The sequence below is a fragment of the Acartia tonsa genome, chromosome 14, assembly GCF_053477335.1.
Source record: "Acartia tonsa isolate MP-2025a chromosome 14, ASM5347733v1, whole genome shotgun sequence".
In the NCBI taxonomy this organism is placed as follows: Eukaryota; Metazoa; Arthropoda; class Copepoda; order Calanoida; family Acartiidae; genus Acartia; species Acartia tonsa.
The window spans coordinates 20721159-20743373 of NC_137273.1; the positions used below are offsets into that span (position 1 = coordinate 20721159).

Here is a 22215-nt window from a genome sequence, read left to right on the forward strand (position 1 = left end):
GGGGGGGGGGGGGTTGGCTGAGTTGACCTTTCCCAACTTTCAATTTAATTTTTTTAAAGTTACACTAGGGTCATTTTTCTACGGGTTATTTTCTTGGGAGGATGGTAGTGGTAAACTCCCCCATACAGCTACACTGGAAAGGAGAATCATATAAATTCAGCGGTTAGCGAGATATTTCAGTACACGCAGACAAAAAAACATTCTGTTAATTTTTTAAAAAGAAAAAGATAACAATTTTAAAAAAAGTGTATTTTTGAGAAAACAATGAATAATGCATTTTTTCTGTATAGCAACTATTACTTCATTGATATTTATGTCTGCCCATCCGTTACAGTAAATTAAATAAATAATTTAGCTACAATCCATTTTATGATTTTACTCATCTACTATATGTAAGGTAGATGTTTTATAAAAATAATCCAAACCTTTCGGAGATTTTATTAAATTTATGCCTTAAGGTGGTTTTAGGCTATTATTGTACTACCTATGCCCCCCCCCCCCCCCCCCACCTAATATGCTTGGACAAATTTCCTAGCAATAATAAAATTTATATTGAAAAAAGACGACTTTTGCAATAAAGAGTTTTATCACGGCATTAACACGTTCTTGATGGTTTTTGTACAAATACTTTGTAGATCATTTTCTCCCCACAATAAAATAATTAGTTTTTATATGTTTCTTAGTTTTGAGGGTGAAATTGTTTAATTTTGAAATAAATTTTATTAAGACTTTTTGATACTTTTCAAAAATTTGATTGGTCAATTGAAATTTTAATAAAAAGTCTATTTTTAAAACAGGGAAAATATGTCATGGATAAATTGTCTATCTTGCTTCCATTGTTATTGTTTTTATTTTCGCAACAACTTTGTTACTTCCAAAGTAATTTAGTAAGTAAATGTAAATATTTTAATTTAATTGAAGAAAATAGCATTCAACCAGAATTACAGTATCATAAAATGAAAATCCTATTTCAATATTTATTGCTTATGTCTTGTCAATTGCGAATTGTCTTGTTAAAAAGTCGCATTTTAATATATCTCGATTTTATGATTCCTGTACCAATAAATTATGTATATACTATATACACTGAAAGCGTAGCAATTCTAGAATCAATATCAGAATTTCCTTAAGAATATATTGCCTTTATTAACTTTAATTTTGTATGTTTTTGTGGCGACTGTCACAATTATATAAGCAAAGCATCTTTATATATTTTCTAGCGCGCTTTGTCGATAATACAACGTAATGCTTTCTTATGTATATCAATTCATTTGGGCAAATAGATAGGGAGGGAGGGGACATTGGGCTGTTTATTACAATAGTACCCAAAGTTATTTAGAATCGTTCTACGTACCTATTACGAAAGTTTTGACAACTTCGTACATACCTAATTAAAAGATAAAAAAATTGGGTAAGAATATTTTTTTCAATAAAATAGCATAAAACCACCGCAGGATCGATTAGGAGCTATATTCAATTTAAGATAAAAGCCTAATTTTTTCAGCGGTTACTGAGATCTTATGCTTCAGATGGACAGACATCGTTCTACTTTACATTAAAGATAATGTTCGGGTTGACTGATGTCCGATAGTTGAGCTGCGCATTTATGGATTTATGTTGTCATCTTTGTGATTTATTTCATAATGAACTATTATTAATATAAGAACAAAATGTCTGAGGAGAAACCGAAAATTCGAGTTAAAAATGAATTTCGAGGGATGTTACAATATTATGAAATGAAATGGATAATGATATAGTACCTATTAAATATACAATTTGGTATTTAACAAAATATAATCCTTTTATTACCTAAAGTAACTGGATGTCTGTCAATTTTGTGAGTGTCTTTAGCTTAAGATCGCTTTAACTACTGAACTCATATTGTTCTCTTTTACAATGAAGATTCTTATAGGTCCATAAAAATTTTAAAATTATTTTAGTGGGAGGGTACATTTACCCTCTGATAAGAATCGCCACTGGATAAAAATTACCCCCTAACCTCGAAAAAATAAAAGCACCTATTTTTTTGGTAAAATCTGTTAAGATCTCTAATCAATTGAGTCTTGGTATGGTTTTAGACCATTTAATTTCTGTCTTCCTTAAATACAGATTTCTTTTTCTATGGAATGATACCTAGTAGAGTAAAGGTTGCTTTGTAATATTGTAATTTCCGAAAATTTAGAAGATTTCTTGAAAGATGATGATTCTGCTATTATAAAATTTGATGATACTGCTCAAAACAAAGTTATAGAGGAAGAGGTACCTAATGTGTTTTTATGCTGGTTTTTATTCGGTGCTTCCATTCAAAGTTTCAGTTGAGCACTGATACCCCTCCTCCCATCTCCTTATTTTTGTTGAAAATAATGGGATTGGGTTTGTTCATTTTCCTATGCCTAGCCCTAACCCTGTGAAGCTAGAAAGTGTTTAATAATAATATAGCAGATGCCCAAACAAAAACTCTCCCCTTACCCCAAACTCTTCAATTTATCCAAGACCTTAAAAGTAGCGAGGGATGGGACATCGGACTTTAAATTGCACTGGTTCCCAAAGTTTTATAATCACGTTATCTTTTTAATTGGCTCAACAAATTTGGGAACTTATATTCAAATTTTGATTGGTTGGTTCCATACTAGTAATGTCCAAACTTTACAATCAATAATTTAATCTAATAAAGGGGTAGGTAATTTTGTTGTATCATTGGGGATGTATTTTGATTTATCATTTATTTTCTTATCCCTTAAGATACCTGTAAATAAACGTGGACTGTATTGCTACATTCACATTATTAAAAAATAATCTTTTTTAATTTTAGGATGATGAAATTTCAATTATTAAAGAAAAATTGAGATCTCCGGCGCTATCAGATATATCAGATACAGAAAATAATGATGTCCTAGAGTCTGTCAGCGATAGTGATGTGGAAGTCATATCAGAGCTGAAACATGTACCAAGCAAAAAATTTTTGAAAAAACAGAAAAAAGCTAAGAAAGATATTCTTAAAAGCATCGAAAAGTGCTCGAAACAATCTGAAATAAGTAAGGAATTAAAAACACTGTATGGCAAGAAGGCAGCTGCTGAAATTGATGGTAGAACAAAGTTTGTTTTGGTTGGACCACCCATTCAATGGAAAACTTTCAGTAAACTTGAATTGGATAAACAAATTAAACAGCTTATTATGCCGTTTCTTATGTGTCAGGTAAGAAGCATTTTAATGGATAAGACAATGGACGATAGATTGATGTTTACCCTTAATTATAACAAGCAAAATTACTCCCTCTGTCGATAAAAATTATTGCTTTAAAAGTGTGGACTATGTTAATCTAGAACCACCCAATTACAATTCAATAAAGGTTTTAAGCCAATAAATAAGAAAACATGGCTTTAAAACATTGGGTACCGTAGTAATTTACAGTTTAATATCCCCTCTCTTTTGATAACATATACTTCTCTTATTGGTTGGTTTAATCTCTTATATTAACTTCCCTAGCAATGAGTTTAATTCAAAGAAGGGGTATTTTTAAAAGCGAAGCTTTTCTATAATTAGGGTCGGTCCGTCCGTCCGTCCGTCCGTCCGTCCGAGATAGATAGCTTTTATTCGTTAATTTAGGCATGTTAGAATTGTTCTATCGATTTCAAACTTTGCATGATGATTCCTGTAGTAGTTGGGTACGATTTAGAAAGCGTAGCAACTCTATAATCATTACCATAATGTCCGTACGTCCATATTAAACATGTTGATTTTTCTACTTTTTTAACAACAAATTTTCAAGTGTTTTAATTATCCGTTTGATCTGATTTTTGGTATATTGATTCCTGGGACAACAAAGAACAATATCATAAGCGAAGCAACTCTATAATCAAGTCCAAAAATGTAAGTATGTCCATAAACATTATCCTGTTTTTAAGCAGTTTTTCAACAAATTTACCTACAATTTTGATTCGACATTTATACATTATGTCGTTAATTTAGGCATGTTAGAATTGTCTTATCGATTTCAAACTTTGCATGATGATTCCTGTAGTAGTTGGGTACGATTTAGAAAGCGTAGCGACTCTATAATTATTACCAGAATGTCCGCACGTCCATTTTAAACATGTTGATTTTTCAACTTTTGTAACAACAAATTTTCAAGTGTTCTAATTATCCGTTTGATCTGATTTTTGGTATATTGATTCCTGGGATAACAAAGAACAAAATTATAAGCGAAGCAACTCTATAATCAAGTCAAAAAATGTAAGTATGTCCATAAACATTACCCTGCTTCAAGCAGTTTTTCAACAAATTTATTTACAATTTTGCTTCGACTCTTATACTTTTAAATTCTGATTATTCAGTTCAGATACTATACAAGTGTTAATGTCCGATTGTCCTACCGTTTCAGTGCTTCGCTTTTATGGATGTTGTCATCCTTGTTTTTAATTATCTTATATAAAGGGATAGTTGCATTGATATAGTGCATTTAACAAGTTTGATTGCAAGCATAAGTTAAAAGAATGCCATCTAACATATATTAGTTTATATTATAATCAATACCAATCAATTAGGCATTTATTTTGCAAAATCATATATCCCAAAAATATGATTTTCAATTCTTGATATTTTAAAAATACTTGGTAGAAAATTTAAATTATTTCAAATATATGCCCTATAGAGATGTAGTTTAAGCTATTGAACAGAAAAAAAATATTCAGTTCACTAAATTCAAGTTAAAATGCACTTCGTGCAACTAACCCTTTTTATTTTGTTAGATTTGTCACTGCATGATGTCTAACCCCGTGAATGTTGATTGCTGCAAAGCTGAGGCCTGCTTCCAATGTGCTTGTACAAAGGAAACTATTTAATTAATCCGCGATTAATTGGATTAATCCGCGGCATTGCTTGCGTTTCGGCTTCCTGTCGGGTTTTAGGCTGAACATTCATACTAGAATCGTTTACATTGGTACCTTTTGCTGAAGCGTGACTTTAATAGTAAGAGTAGAAGGAATGCCTAGGTTATGAAAAGGTGCAACTCACGAGTTGGGACTTTCAAACAAAAGTAGTAAAATCAAAGTGTTAGTTGTCTTGTTATTTGACATAAATACCTTCGGTGTTTGGACAAAAAAGGAGTGTTTGCCTATCTTTAATTAATTTTGATTGTTAAACCCCAACCCGTATGTGGCAATTGACATTTAGTAATTTTTTGTTACTAATTTGATTATTTAGAATACTTTTTCTACAAGTATGCTTTAGACAATTGCAAGTTAGACTTACACCTTATTTTAAAAATAATTCTATGGAATTAGTTGGTTTTTATCCACATATATCTTCATTTGGCTTTCCGGATTGTTTGACAATAATTTTGTTTGTAATGTATAATAGAATTGTGTAATACTTTATTAATGGTTCTTTTTAAAGACATTTCTATTATTTTATTTCTTAGGTTGGATCCAAATGCTGGACTGAAGCCTGCCCACAGATTTTACAATCCAAGAACATCTGTTTTGATATTAATATGCGGTAAATATATTTTGCGTAATTTCTGTCCGCAAGTCCGTCACATAAAGATTTTTGCAAAAAATGCCAATCATATTTCCGTCATCCGTTCGACCGTTTGTCACTAAGGGATTGTTAAGAATCTGTTCATTGATGGTAAGAGTATGAGAGGAATGCCTTGGCGCAAATCATTTCCGTGTTATGATTCCTGACTAAGGTCATGCAATCATTGCAATTATTAGTTGTCTGCAATAATTTGGACGTTTGTGGTTTGGAACCTACCAAAAAGGTCCCCAGAGTTAACCCTTTTTCGCAGGGTTTTTCTTACCTACCTAAACTAACCTAAAATTTTTTTTTTGATTTTTTTGCCATTTAGATGTAGTACCTACCTATAGGACTAGGCTTATGTACCAAGTTTCAAGAATCTAGCTCAATATTTAGACCATTTTGCTCACTGTTTAAGTTCAGATGTCATTACGCCCCCCCCCCTGAACTCACGGAAATTCATATTATTTAAGCTAATATTTAATTTTTAGATATTTCCTAAAGAAAGTGAGGGGTGGTAAACCAGTTGTGCCAGAGAAGTTATTATTGTTCCAGGTTAATGAATTTTGATTTTAAGGGGGGGGGGGGAGCATTTCAACCCACCCCATTTTTTTGTTTGTTCGGAATTAGTTAAAAGAAAGCATTATTTATTTATTGCATGCTTCTAATTCTCTTTTTAATATTGACACATATGGTGAAAATGTACCCACTCACTTCTAGATTCCATAAAATTCCAACAATAGGAATACAGAGTAAAAACAATCCGGCTTCATTATTGGTTAGAAAGTGTGCTTACAATGCGACTGCGAAATGGCAGCTATTCTCAATTTTTACTATTGTTGGCCGTATGATTGTGTCTGATTTGCCATTATATTATAGGATAATAAATCTTTTTAAAATGTTTAATTGCGTTTTAAATTCAACTTTAAGGGGGGGAGGCGGATGTGCCACTTTTTGAAACTAAAAGTAAAACGTGCATGACTCTAAAATTCGGCACAGCAGTTGCTTTTGTGGAGAACAATATGGAACTGTGAAGAAACTTTTGGCGGACCGCCGCTCCCGCCGAAAACCGCCGTTTCCCGCCGAATTTTTTTTGCCCTTTTCCGCCAAATTAGAGAGTTCTCAATCATCTTAGATAAACTTTTTTTCTCATAAAAACAGGCTGGCCACAAACATACTATTTCCACTATTTCCACTATTTTTGCATACTATGCAAACTATTCCAAAAAAATATGCTATTTCCACTATTGTCCAAAATTGCATACTATTTCCACTATTTCTTTGGATTTCAGATAAATCTTCAATTTTTAGGTAACTAAAACAAACTGTTTTTTTTGAGCATGAAAAGAAAGCCAAGTAGCCGGTTTCATCGCATTTTCACAGTATCTTTTCTCCTATTTCTAGTCCCTGCTCTAACCCTGCGGGGCAATCATTAACACTTACCTAACCTAAAATAACCTATCAAATGCTACTGTGAAAATACGGCAAAATCGCTACTTTGTTTTCAATTTTTTTTTAGAAATGTTTCCAGAAGAAAGTATTCTTTCAGTTCAGATTGTTGTACCTTTATTGAAAGTTATTGGTATTTCTACATTCAATGTAAAGATTTTTTTTGAAAGATACCAAAACTTGGGGTAATTAGTGACACAACCAAAAAGATTTCACCCAATTATCTCTAAAACTAAGGGAGTAGCACCCAAAATAAAATTGCTGGTATGTCGTGTCACGTGTGACGTGTCACCACATTTCTCCCCCCCCCCCCCCCTTTTGCAATTAGATGATAGGGTTGATTTATCAATTACATAACACTTGTTGCTTCGCCCCTCGCCTCAGGAAAATAGCTTAAAACCAACCAAGTTTTTTAGGAGCTTAGCTGAAAAGTATAACCGATTAGGACCAACATACTTTTGGCTTTAGAAAAACAAACTTACCTACTACTTATATTATAGGATAAAAATTAAACTAAAAATAATCGTTCATAAAATTGTGGCTAATCTTCCTTTGAATCATAATTAAATCATACTGACAATAATTATAAAGTATCTAACGGTTTCGGACATCATATAATGCAGTTTGAAAACAATAGGACAACTTTAACATACCTAAATTATCGTCAAGAGCTATCCGTTACGTACGGACGGACATACATGAGAACCTATTTATAGAAAAGCAGCACTTAAAAAAACTCCCAGCTGTAGTAAAGGTAAACAATATACTGACACTGAACATAACCTGTCGCGACAATATATTGACGTAAAAAGTATAAATTAAACATACACAACTTGAAATAGCGCAGCTACTGTCTATATGAAAAATGTTAAAAAGTTACGTACTTTCTAATCATAGATAGGCTGGTTTTAAGAATTTAGAATCAATTGTATACTATTGGAATGTGTCGATCTACTTTAAATAAATATGCCATATCTAGTATATCAGTTTTATTTCAGTATTTAGTGTTATCGCTGCGCTACATACTTTTGGACCGGATTGTCCTATATATGAACAACAAGGATGACAACATCCATAAGTAGCGAAGCACAAACAAATAAATAAGAATTTAGATATTAGTTGTTTAAAGCATGTATATTAGGAAAAAATCACGAAACCTTTTCAACATTTGTTTTTAATTTCTTAATATTTATATTTCAGTACTATGACTTGACTAACAGACTGACGGTCAAAGTAAATTACACACTGGATGCTTAAACCAACGGGAAATTTAATTTTGATATATTTAACTACAAAAATTTTTAAAAACGGACCATAAACACCAAAGATAGGAGGAAAAATGTGAAAAATATAAAAATAGCCAAAAACCTGCAAAAAGGCAGTCTGACCGCTATTGATGTTTTCTTGAAACGACAGGAAATTAAATTTTGATATATATAACTGAAAAACTTCGGAAATCGGGCCATAAACACCAAAGGTATGGAGAAAAATGTGAAAAATACAAAAATAGCCTAAAACCTGCTAAAAAGCGGTCCTACCACCATTGATGTTTTATAGTTAATTGTGCTCCTTAATAATGGGAATGTTGTCTAAAAATTTCAGCCTTTTATCTTTTATAGGAGCCGAGAAAATCACGTTTCCCCCAAACTAAGACATACGGACAGACGGACATTTCAAATTACTGATAGCTAACCAACATTTTAAGGCCCTATAGTGTTTTAAATGCTTGCTATTTCATACTATTTTGTTTAAAATGCATACTATTTTTAAAAATTTCACATACTATTGCATACTATTTACTTTTTTTTTGCATACTATTTTATACTATTTTGAAAAAAAGTCTGTGGCCACCCTGTAAAAATTTCCCTTATATTTTCACGTGACACGTAATATTTCAAACATGTCAATATTAAAAAAAAATTGCAAGTGTAAAACCTTACAAGTTTCAAGTGAAAATATAAGCGAAATTTTTATGAAAAAAAAGTTTATCTCAGATGTTGAAAGTTGTCTATTATGGCGAAAAAAGGCAACAAAAAAATTCGTCGGGAAACGGCGGTTTTCGGCGGGAGCGGCGGTTCCGCCGCCGTTTCTTCACAGTTCCATATTGTTCACCACAAAAGCAACTGCTGTGCAGAATTTTAGAGCTGTAACTCTTTTATGGGCTGAGATCATGCAGGTTTTACTTTGGGTTTCAAAAAGTGGCACATCCGCCTCCCCCCTTTGTAGAATTATTTATATTGTAGGTAAATAATGATCACAAACTAAAGGCATTTTTTATTTTAGGGCCGAGGTTTTGATAAGTATTTGGTAAGTTCAGTTTTATTAAATTTCTGTAGATATAATGTAAGTTATAGTATTTTAAAAGACCGCTGAACCGATATTATGTGGTTCTCTTTTACACTGAAGCGTCTTATACATTATGGGAAGATTTATAACTATTTTGGGGAAGGGTACCTACACCCTCCTTAGAGAGGGGTAATTTTGTCCATTATCATTGCGGCTGATTATCATTTTATGGTTCACTGTCTTATCCCTCGGCCTCAAGATCCTTAGCCTTGTTTATGTAAATACATCTTTATAATTCAGAAATTGCTATAGAATTTAGGTTTTAAACATGAGCATCATTTTTTGGTCAGTTCGTTCATCCAGTAGGAAAATAAGGAATGGGGTAAAGGGGGTTGATTGAGGGGATCGTTTTTTAAGCCAGCTACAAGTTTCAATTTATCAGAGTACATGTTAATCTGGTTTAAGATCCAAGTAATAATAAATCCATTATTTCAGAATTCACTGTTAGCTTCAACCATTGAACCCCAAAAACAAAAACAGACAAAGCAGAAAAAATCCTCGAATCCACGAATTGGAGAAATAGAGTTTATATCGTTGACAAAGGAAAATTTCAAATATAAACACAACAAAAACTAAGATCAATTTAAAACATTACCTAACAAAATTGTATTTGGCAAAAACTGGGTTTTTAAAAATATACTGAAGAAAACCTTTATCCTCTAACTCTTTTGTCAGTTAGGTATAAAGTATAGTTTCTGTTTTATTTAAAAAAAAAACAACATACCTACATGATTAAATACTAACAACCAATAACAAAACTTTATTTGGAATTTTATATAAAAGATTTATGTTGCCATTGACGCTTTGGTGTTCAACAAGTTTGATCAAGCTATCGTGCTACAGGTAGTAACTGTTTGCCAGCATAGCTTCCAAACCGATTTATATCCGCTGGATTAAAACCGGCCCTCAGCCATACTGAAACTCATGTATAGCATCGTATTACACGAATAATAAAAATCTTAACATTAATTCCAGTTTTGCTTGCAATTGCACGGGCCTTTGGCCACCCGGGGCTTACAAAAGTTGTTACAACTTTTTAATATTCGCGAATAGATGTCTAATGTCTATAATAAGATTTATGGTTTGAAATGGATAAAATAAATTTCTGGCATGACTAAATTAACGATAAGAACTATCCGTTACGTTCGAACCTAATCATAGAAAACTTTGAAACTTTAAAAACTTCCCTATCTCTGTTAAATTGTATTAAACCAACTTATTTCTTAATTTAGCTTGGTGCAATAACCAATGAGAATAATGTTGGATTTGAGGTCAGCTTCCTACCACCCAAACATATACTGTGCGAACAGTCCAAAGTACTGCAGTATTTCAATTACAAGTAGGTCTTTTAAACCCGCGAATTTACATCATATGGTAGGTGATGGGTTCGAATCTCGACCACAACCGCGTCATAACTAAAGTCATTAACCGTTTTACTTGCTGCTATATCGAATGTGCGACATAAATAGTAAGAGAATGCCTTGGTATCCGTCATATTTTCACAACAGCTTTTGATAGGTTACTTTAGGTTAGGTAAATTGATTGATCTGAAGGGTTAGAGCCCTTGCAGGGGCTACAAATAGGAGAAAAGCTAATTTGAACATACGTCTAAATCCGCTTCTTCGTTTCTTTCCATGATCCAAAAAAGTTTTTATTAAGGAATGTCAACCTGTTCCCGCCAAAAGCACAATACACTCAGCCAGGGAATGAAGAGGAAATCTTAGGTTAGGTTTTCTTAGAACATTTAAATGATGGTAGCAGAGAAAATATGAGATTTCAGGGTTGTATGCGGTCATACGCAATAGGATATTGGTAACGTATTTTAGATCTCGTAAAAAAAATTATGGATAATCGTGTAATTTATGCTTACAATCATTTGGAAGTAATGGTAACAAAATGCTTGTTAAAATTTGCTTTTTATTGCTATGGTTTTAACCAATATCAATTTAATTTAAATTTAGTATTATTTAATATTTTCTTTTTTTTTAGATTGTGTAGATGTAAAGGATGGATATCAACGGTTTTACAATTTTCTCAAAAAACAAGGAAGTCGTTGCTTTTTAAGTAAGTTTGATTTTAAAAGTACCTAGGTATCTCTTCTGTGGATAGGAAAAAAATTATAATATTAGTTTTTGTTGGCTCAAGGGACTAAGTTCCTTCCCAAGATTTATGGATTAATTCGGAGATAAGACTATAAACGATCAAATAGGTATATCCCAATAATGTTAAACAAAATTATCCCTTTTCTTGATTAAATATTAAGATTCGATAACTTTTTTTCAAGCCAATGAGTAAGAGAACGTGTTTAAACCAGAGTTTCGGATCCGGATCCGCATATTTTTGAGTCCAAAAATCCGGATCCGGATCCTTGGACTCAAAAAAATGCGGAAAAAATGGAAAAATCTACCTAAATTTATATAAAATCTCAGACATTCTCTTGATGAGAGCCAATCTTTAAGGTTTAGGGTCAGACTTGAAAATTTAAAGTATTTTTGACTTCGAATTAAAGAATAAATATTTTTGAAAAATTTGGTGATTTTATTTTTATTGTCAAGGATCCGGAACCGGATCCGGATCCGCATTGACCAAATTTGGAGGATCCGGATCCGGATGTCTGCATGGAACAAAAATCTAGTTCCCTGCTCGCGAAACTAAATAATTCAAATCCTTAAATCTTTGTTCCATTGCACATTGGTTTGGGTTTACATAAAAAGAAACTTTTCGTGTTTAGTATTCTACATGACAGTTGAGGCAGAGATATTGTTGCACAACGCCCGCGGGGTTATGATCCAGATGGACAACGATTCAACATTCTTCCCGCAAGCCCTGGAAAAGATTATTGCAGGTATGCTTAAAAGCTAATGACTCCTGTTACAATTAGGTATAATACCTACATAATCTGGAAATTTTACATGATCATAATCATTTATCTTATCAACCTGATATTTGAGATGATTAGGACGACAAGGCATTGTTTTTAAAGTTGTTTAAGCATATAAAAAAATCCATAGTCGAACATTCTTAGCTTACTGAACTTCAACTTATGGTTAAGACTTTTATCTTAATAGCCGAGGCGCCCCTTGCAGTCATGCGATCTTTTTAGAAAGAGTAGTTACGGCGGAGAAAAGATAATAAATAGCCTAAAAACATCCCGGGACCTATGTAAAGCATCCCTAAACTTGCGAACCTAATAGGTTTAGTAGTTAGCGAGCTTTTGATTGACTAACAAAAAAAACTTAATACTTTATATAATAGAATAATTATTTCAGGCTGTGCAACTATTTATAGCGATGAAGGAGCGAAAATAGATACTTTGAGAAACAGGTATTGTACATATAAAAGTAACAGGATGTCTATCATTGTGTACGGAAGGATCTTGCTAAACACTGAACCGATATGATTTTCCTTTACCAAAGGTCGTGGGAATGTTTATGGCTATTTTGGGGGAGGTCATCCTGGTAGAGAGAAATCGCCCCTAAAAAAATGTATGTGAAGCAAATGATATCTGTAACACATATGGTTGTCTTTTATAGATCTATGGAAGGTTTATAACTATTTTTGGAAAGGTTATTATCCCCCTCCCTTCACTCAATTGCTCCTAGGGGCTCGTAACAAATATTTTTATTTAGATATAATGCACTAAGAGTTTCTGCTGGCAAACTGCCCACCCGCTTTAATGTACCTGCAGTCAAAAAAGCTCATACACTTAAAAAGTTCATAGGTAAGGAAATTTAAAATCATTATATAAAAGAATTGTATATAAATAAATTTTTGCATTTGATTTATTTTCATTTTTTATTTTAAGATAATTTGTTTAGTAACTATTACTACTGAAACAGCGGTCCACTTATAAGGAAAGCAAATAGCCCTCCAATACCTTTGGAATACAACTTCTATTTTTTTTAGGAACAACTTCGTTTTCTTTACATGATCCAAGTAGTTTATAAGAATACTAGCGGCTTCGCCCCTAGTCTCTAGGGGCTTTGCCCCAAGAGGTGATAAAAAAAAAATTAAGGTGAAATTCGTAAAGGACCAAGGAAATCTTCTGCAAAAAAAAATAAAGGACCTAGGAAATCTTCTGCAAAAAAAAAATAAAGGACCTAGGAAATCTTCTGCAAAAAAAAATAAAGTACCTAGGAAATCTTCTGCAAAAAAAAAAAAAAAAAAAAAAATAGGGGGGGATTTTTTTTTTGGGGGGGGGGGGTTGGGGGTGTCCCACCCCCCAAGAAAATAGTCTAAAATCACCACAGGACCAGTAGGTATATACCCTGAAGAGTAGAATCCAATCGGTTCAGTGGTTACCGAGATCTTAAGCTTCAGACGGACAGACGGACGGACAGACATCATTCTACTTTGTATTATAGATAAATACTTATGGAATGGATCTGTCTATCCAGTAACAATCTAGTAGCGAAGCTACTTGTTTTCTTATATGTCTGTCCTTCTGTCTATCTAATAGTAATGTACATGGGTACATGACAAGCAATATAGTGTAGTTGTTAGTGCACTATGCTGTGGTTGGGAGAAACCGAGTTCCAAGTCCCCCACATAGACTTTGCACTTGATTGACAAATGCTATCGCAATTAGTCGGATTATGATTACGCATTGCAACCTTCCCTGAGATGCCCTAAGGTTGTATGGAGGGAGATTTGTAGAAAGTTAGGATTCTACAAATCAAGCAACTTTAACCATGCTTTCCCTCGTCCATGCTCCTCGTATGAGAGTGCCATTAATTAGGGTGGCTTAATATGGAACACCTGCCAAAACTCTAGGCCAGGGTGATGTAATAATTGAGCAGCTTCCACGAATTGCGGGTCAGCTTGTAATGTAACATAGAATACAATCAGCTGTGCGTGAAGCTTACCAATCTAAGATTAGCCAAAGGATTCTCACTTCCAGTCTCCTTGTGCATATGAGTCCTAAATTCAGAGAATCAGGGCTACAACAACAAGATTCTATAGTCCTAGGAAAGAAATGGTCGAGAGCTTGCTTTATCTTTCTTCCTGTTATTTTCAGTTTTCTTTCTATGTTTCTTATTCTTTCTATTATTTTCTATTTTTTTAATGTTTACCTAATGCTTAGCCTATAATTTAAAACAGCTTCACTTCCATTAGACGTAATCATCCCTATTTCAATACAAAGGCATAAGTTTTAAGAAAACTTATCTTGTTATATTTTATTTTCAGAAGAGGGTAGTTTTATGCCTGAGAAAGAGAAGTTTAAACCAATCTTACAATATTTCACTCAAATCAAGAGTCGCTGGAAAAAAGGAATATTTCAAAAAAACCTTACATGATGATATTTTTCATTATAATATTAGTAGCGAAGGTAATCTATAACTTAGGTATATCCAACAGCCTTACTGTTAATCATAGTATAATAATAAAATAATATCTACTTAATACTTCCTTATTCAAAACTAAGATATTTAACAAATGCAAAAGTTGGTAGCTAATGTTCCATGCTCCAGAACAAAAGTCGATTGAAAATTTTCATTGGATATCCCGCCGTTTCCTCTAAATTTCTACATAAATCAAGTAAAATCTTCCAAATACAAAAACAAAATCTACTAGATAATGTATTATCAAACAAAATCCTAGAGAGTATTATCTAACAGATTTTCCCCCTTGTATGTTAGTACGTTATTTCCCTAGAGCGTTTGTCGCACTAGTTCGTTTGTCGGTGTACCTGAATTTGTTACCACATTAAAGCCACCGGCTTAAGAAAAAGAACCAACTGCTATAGAAACAAAAATATCAAATGTTTTTTTTTTGAAATATTATGACATAGGTTGCACTAACTCCTATGCCCTTGTGTCCAGCTATGAACCAATAAAACAAAATGGATATCCCCAAGAATGGTTGACTCCCGAGGTTTGTAGTGTTTTTAAAAGCGAAGCTTTTCTTATAATTAGGGTCGGTCCGTCCGAGATAGATAGCTTTTATTCGTTAATTTAGGCATGTTGGAATTGTCCTATCGCTTTCAAACTTTGCATGATGATTCCTGTAGTAGTTAGGTACGATTTAGAAAGCGTAGCAACTCTATAATCATTGCCAGAATGTCCGTAAGTCCATTTTAAACATGTTAATTTTTCTACTTTTTAAAAAACTAATTTTTATGTGATCTAATTATCCGTTTTATCTGATTTTTGGTATATTGATTCCTGGGACAACAAAAAACAATATTTAAGCGAAGCAACTCTATAATCAAGTCCTAAAAATGTAAGTATGTCCCTAAACATTATCCTGTATCAAGCAGTTTTTCAACAAATTTACTTAAAATTTTGCTTTGACTCTTATACTTTTATATTCTGATTATTCAGTTCAGACACTATACAAGTGTCAATGTCCGTTTGTCCTACCGTTTCAGTGCTTCGCTTTTATGGATGTTGTCATCCTTGTTTTTCCTATGGATCTTAAGGGATACGAATATGGACGATAAGTTGATGTACAGTACACCCCTAATAATGGCAAACAAAATTTTATTTCCTCTTTAGAAGATGAAAATTTTTCGTGGCAAAGTTTGGACACTGCTAGTTTTAACCTATTAATCAGGATTTAATCAAATCCCACGCGCTTAAAAGAGGACTATCCACGAACCAGAGCAAGTGATTCTAAGCATCTTCCAGCATTGACCCCTAGTAGACTGAAAAGTTAGGTTTCACCATGGTTTTATATGAAAAAAAACTTTGAAATGTAAAGCAATTTTTAAAGCAATATCATCAAATGCTTTGTTGAGTAAATTGCAAAAATACATTAATTAAACTGTTTACAAGTTACCAACCCTTTTTCTAAATATAACATTTTTAATCACAATAGTATTTTTGTCAAAGCTTTTAAACAACAGTTTGAACTCATCAAACCAAACTATGCTTAACATTTCAAGGTTTTTTCATATAAAACCATGGTGAAACCTAACTTTTTAGTCGATAAAGTAAATATTAAACATAAACCTAGTATATTTAGGTACTAAAAAAATACTATGGGTCAATGCTGGAAGATGCTTAGAATCACTTGCTCTTGTTCGTGGATAGTCATCTTTTAAAAAGTATGTTATGCTTTCTTAGTGATTATTATGTATCTCATTTAAATATTTTTTTTCAGCAAATAATTCAAAGAGCCTCCAAGCATAAAGGTAAATATCTTTTATTAAATTTTGATAATCTTAAACAGAGGCGTACAGAAGGGAGGTGTATACGACCCTAATATAGCAAAGGGGGTGTCTAGGTTGAATTAAAAAAAAACTTGCGCGATTCGCCCGTCAAAATGAGCCTAACAGCGCCTTATAAAGAATTGCAAAGAAACTATAACGAAACTATAACTACTAACTTTACTATTTTATGATATTTTTTTTCGGATTCTTTGTATTTCTTCTTCAATATAGTGTTGACTTAAATTGCGAGTCAATTAGTTTTGTCCTAAAAAGTATTAAGATAAAAAGTATGTTTGACTATGTTTTTTTTTTTACAGTAGATCTACATGCAAAACTTGCTAAGACAAAACGAAAGCTGGAGGAAAAAATAGCACTGGTGGAAAAATTAACCAGACAGCAATATTCTGATTCCAGGTATGGATTAGTAGATTTTTGAGTTCAAATATTTGATTTCAAATTGTTATGTTATTAGCACATATGACTTACAACTAAGTAACTTAATTCTTATAAAACAAAGGCATGTAAATTTTACTTATTCCACCAAAAAAAAAATCATAATATCTTCTAAAACAATGGTCTCTCATGAAAAGTCTGTCTGTAGTACCAGTCACACATTTTAAAATTTTGTTTATCTTGGCCATTTTCATAAGATTGTCAATTTGATTTTTAAAATTTGGAGTCTTAATTGCCTTATAATGGGTTTGATCTGTACATGCAAGGACAGTAATCTTTTTAGAAATGCATAAGTTTTTTTTTATATAAACTAATGTTGTTTACCTACCTATTTTAAAATGTAGCTATTTTTTACATGTGCTATATATGCATGGACAAAAATGTCGTTGCAAAAGTTATATATTTAAAATTTAAATCAAACAAATTTTAGGGATATAGACACCAGGCGCCAATACAAGCATTCAAGACGTCATTACTCGCGAAATCCAGCTGATTATGACGTCACCAAATCATCACGTGATTACCCTGCACGAGAATCAGCTGATTATGACGCCACAAAATCAAAACGTAATTACCCTGCACAGGAATCAGCTGATTATGATGTCACAAAAACTGCAGCTGATCCAAATGCTCCTACTAATGATTACAGAAACTGGTTTGATAAAGACGAAGATAGGCAAACTGAAAATCAAGAAAATTTACAACAAAGAATTGAACCATCTAACATAAATCAAATAGGAAATCCTATTTCTCAATTTGACCAACAAAAACAAATTGAACCTTCTTGTAGTCAACAAAATGATCAGCTCAACAGACCAATGAGATATGACCAGGAAGGTCAATCATATGATACACCTCAAGATTATCAACTTCCTCCTCACCATTCACAAATGCTTCAATATCCTCCACTTCAAGAAGAAAAGCTGAGGCCAGTGCAACGATATGATGCTCAAACACCGTATGACCCATTAGATTCACTTAATCCTGACACCTATGGCACTGACGGGGGTGAAAACCGTCCCCAAGCACCTCCGGCTCCGTCTATATCATTTCTACCACCCCCAATACTGCCTACCCCAAGTAGTTACCCCCCGGCCCCTGTACCGCCTCCCTACCCTCCACAATGGTCAAATCCTTCTGTTGGGGTATCACAGTTTTCAGGTTAGCTTTATCTTTAATGTTCATTTTGAGATCTTTAATTCTAAAGGTACCTTGATGATGTCCAATATGTCCACCAGTGAAATTAGAAATTAAACAATTTAAAATATTTTATCTTTTTGCTTTTTGATTGATTTTAGAAACATTCAATTTGTAATTGCGTAAAATAAGATATCTATTTGGTAAACCCACTATAAAATTAAAATAATAGGTACAATTTAATTATTCAATCACAATAGCAATCCAAAATCAATAGCTGAATTCTTTTTCATCTAAAATCAAATGTCACTTTAGTATTAATTCTTGACATAATTGTCATTTTTCTTTCTTTGCAGATTCCCTACCTGGAAGTTCCTCTACAAGGACTGTTGGAGGTTCTGCCATCTTCTGGGCTAAAGGTAGGGTCAATAATAACCTTTGTTGAGCTGCTCACGGATATGAGGGTTAAGACAATGGACGATAAATTAATGTTTAATTACCCCTTTGTTGACTTATTATATTGGAAGAAATGTTTGAGCAATACAAGTTTGTTGCAACCAATCAATTTTCATAAAAGTACCCATAACTTTTAACCAACGAATGAGAGAGCATGTCTGTCTATAAAACTTTGGGTACTTATCACTCTAAGTACCAGCAACTAGCGGCTAGAACCGTTTGAAATCGTTTTGGAGCAGCATAGAGTATTATGTAGAGATAGGTTTCGTGATGATTTCCCTTAAAAATAGTTATAAAAATGTCTAAACTGCTGAGCCGCCAGCCGTTAGCCGTTACTTTTCCAACTTTTTGTTCAATTTAGGGAAAATAGACCTACCAAGGATTACTCATGCAAAATTCCAGATCAAAATTCGAATTCTAAGTGCCATTTGCTCACTGATTACGAGATGGTTGCATTAACCCCCCCCCCCCTTTTATTGTCTAATGTCCCCAATCCATGGGAGCAGCTACTCAATAGGTATATGTGTTGGTGTGTTTGAATATGAATAAATTAAATATCTTCGTCTTGCTAGATATTCACTTTTGAATTGGTCATATTATTGTACTTAAATTACCATCTAGGGTAATAAATCCATTCAATAATCATTGTTTCTTAGATGATGAAGAATCACCTATATTTGGAAAGAAACTAGTAGATGAAGATTTGACTGACCCAGAAGTTGAGAAAATAGAACTTGAACTCCAGAGATTGCAAAGAATTAAAAAATTAAAAGAAGAAGTGCTGGAATTGCAAAAATCGTTAAAGGTAAGATTAAGATCTGTATTATTTTCTGTATTCAAGTTTATTGAAATTGAAAATACTGTTAATAAATTAACGAACACATTAGCAAACATGATTTCCTCTTATGAGAATTGTATTTATTTGCTAACTGACTCTATACCAGTGTTTGTCTGTAGGTAATTCATGTCAAAACGTTACAACAAAGAAATAAAAGATATTTTTATCTTCAACAGAATAGTTCATAATTCTGTCTGTGATTAGAAAGAAAATATTTGAAGATAAGTTGCTTACAGGGAAAAGGGAATGTGATTCTGACAAACAATTCTAAGTGAAAATTTCCCCTTAACCCTTTCATTCCCTTTTTTCCCCTTCTTACCCACTTCCTTTTCAGTTACACCAAAAATAACAAGTTTTACTCCAACTTTACTGCAAAAAAATATTTAATTTTTGGCAATTTCAAATGGAATTAATTAGCTGAATAAAAGCCCCTGGGTTGCTTATCTTTCATTCAACAAAGCCTGAAATAACTTAAATTTACATTTTTACATTTAATAAGTTTATGAACATGTTATTTTAATGGTTGACTGATAATACCTTTCAAAAATTACAATTTATTTTTTTTCAAAATTACATTGCTTTGCTTGCATTTAATTATTTTCCCCCAACTTTTTGTATAACAATTTACTCTTCTTTTCATCAAATGGCGTTTTCTTGTTTTTGCTGTCCACTTATGGACATAATTATCCTTGTTTTAGAATGATGAGCAAGAGGCTGAGAAAGTTGAGTCAAACAAAAGAAAAAGATCATCAGAGAGAGAAGATAGTGAAGACAGAAAATCTTCCAAAGAAATCAAACATGATCATCCTTCTAGTTCTAGAGATGATCTTAATTTTAAAACATCAGCTGAGAAAGATAGAAGCATTACAGAAGAAAGATCCAACAGAAAATCAAGATCAAGCCAAAGAGAAAAAGAATCTTCCAAAGACAGAGGTAGTAAAGTGTTCGAAAGATATCACAGAAGTTCAAGTAATAGTTCAAATCTCCAAAATCTTGAAAATGAACATAGAAGATCATATGGAAAAAATACATTAAAAGAAATATATGATGTTGATGATGCAAGTGATAAAGACAATGAGGTATTTGGCCCTGAGGAACAACGAAGGTTGGAAGAGATTGAAAATAGATTGAGAGAAATGGATCAGCAAGAATTGAAAGGGGATGAAACATCAAAATATGAAAGCCCTGATAGGTCCAGAAAAAGTTCAAATGATAGAGGTTTTAACAGTTCAAGAGATAGAAGTTTGAATAAAACATTAGATAGGTCTATAGACAGAGGGAAGCAGTCATCATTAGACAGAAAATATGAAAAATCTTTTGAAAGAACTTCTGACAAAGACTTTGATCAGCCAAGTTATTGCAGACCTGGAAGTTCAAGAGACATAGGATTCAAAAAAAGAAATGATAGGTCCAGAGATAGAGATCTTGATAAATCTTTTGAAGTAGATCATGAAAAGGTTTTAGAAACTAGTCATGATAGAGCTTATTTAAAAGATGAAAGACTCCAAGAAAGAGATAATTATGAAGAAAAATATCACAGAAGATCAAGAGAACAAAGTAGACATAATGAACATAATGAGGATTTTGAATTGAATGAAAGATATCAGGCTAATGATCATAGAAGTTCTAGTCACAGTGATCATCTAGATCATAAAGTAAGAGAAGATGAAAGATATATTGAAAGATCAAGAGAGCATAGTCTAGGAGAATCAAGACATAAAAGTCAAGAACAATTAGATAGAGAATCAAGACATATAAGTCAAGAAAGATCAGATAGGAGAGAATCACATTACAAAGACTCTGAAAGAATTGACAATCCTAGTATATCAAGTGCTAGAGAGCTTAGTATAGAAAGTGAAACTGAGAGAAGAGTTGTTGAAATTGATTCAAGAGAAACAGATCTTGAAAGATTTAATGAAAGAAGTGAACATGATGGATATGGTCAAAAATCAAGAGAAAGGAGTTCTCATAGATCAAGGAAAGATGAAGAAAGATCTCTAAGATATGATGCAGATAGAAGATATGAACATGCTAGAGAAAGAAGCCATCACTCATCGAGCTATAGAGAAGAAGAAAGACATCATTATGACAAACATAGAGATAATTACTCAGATCATAGAAGATCTGATGATAACCGCCATTCAAGAGATCAAGATGAGCATGCCAGAATTAACAAGCTAGATTACCATAGATCATTAGACTACAGATATGAAGATTATACCAGAAAGGATTATAAAGACCATAGACCTCATGATTATGATCAATCAGGAGAGTGGGATTACAGGGGATCAAGTGGCGATCGACACAAAAGAGAAGAATGGGATCAGAGAAGATCAGATGACCATGATCAAATAAGATTAGGAGATCATTATCATAGAAGATCACAGGAAAATACTCAAAGAAGATCAGTAGAACATGATCATAGAAGATTGGCGGATTATGATTATAGAAGATCACAAAACCATGATCATATATCAGAAGACTATGATCATAGAATATCAGTAGATCATGATCATATAAGATCAGTAGATCATGATCATAGAAGATCAGTAGATCATGATCATAGAAGATCACAGGACCATGATCATAGAAGATCACAGGACTATAATTATAGAAGACCAGATGACTATGATCATAGAAGATCAGATGACTATGATCATAGAAGATAACAAGACTATGATCTTAGATCTAGCAAAAACGATTACTGGAGATGATTGCATTTAAAAAAAAAAAGAATAATAATTTTTGAAATATTATGTTTATATAACTCCAATATTTCCTTTAAAATTATTTTTTAATCTGTGATAATAATTTAATTGTTGTAAAATTGCCAAGAATTATATTTGTTGATTTATATTTTCAGAT

General features: G+C 32.7%; 1 protein-coding gene across 2 annotated transcripts; it reads left to right on the forward strand.

Annotated features, from left to right (window-relative positions):
- Window positions 1-878: 878 nt before the first annotated feature.
- On the forward strand, window positions 879-22214 carry LOC145305812 (uncharacterized). Of its 2 annotated transcripts, none has more exons than XM_080147638.1 (23): window positions 879-1714; window positions 2181-2259; window positions 2813-3196; window positions 4750-4828; window positions 5419-5497; window positions 6010-6073; window positions 9251-9274; window positions 9749-9852; window positions 10093-10156; window positions 10546-10652; window positions 10973-11037; window positions 11303-11377; window positions 12045-12158; window positions 12583-12637; window positions 12943-13034; window positions 14501-14582; window positions 15103-15187; window positions 16418-16448; window positions 16784-16880; window positions 17350-18080; window positions 18413-18475; window positions 19169-19317; window positions 20049-22214. In XM_080147638.1, the coding sequence occupies exons 1-23, from the start codon at window positions 1671-1673 to the stop codon at window positions 22017-22019; spliced, it is 4638 nt and encodes a 1545-aa protein (XP_080003764.1). In that variant the 5' UTR covers window positions 879-1670; the 3' UTR covers window positions 22020-22214. The 2 variants fall into 2 exon arrangements, with proteins under 2 accessions (XP_080003764.1, XP_080003765.1); XM_080147639.1 differs by having other exon boundaries at window positions 16787-16880.
- Window position 22215: the final 1 nt, after the last annotated feature.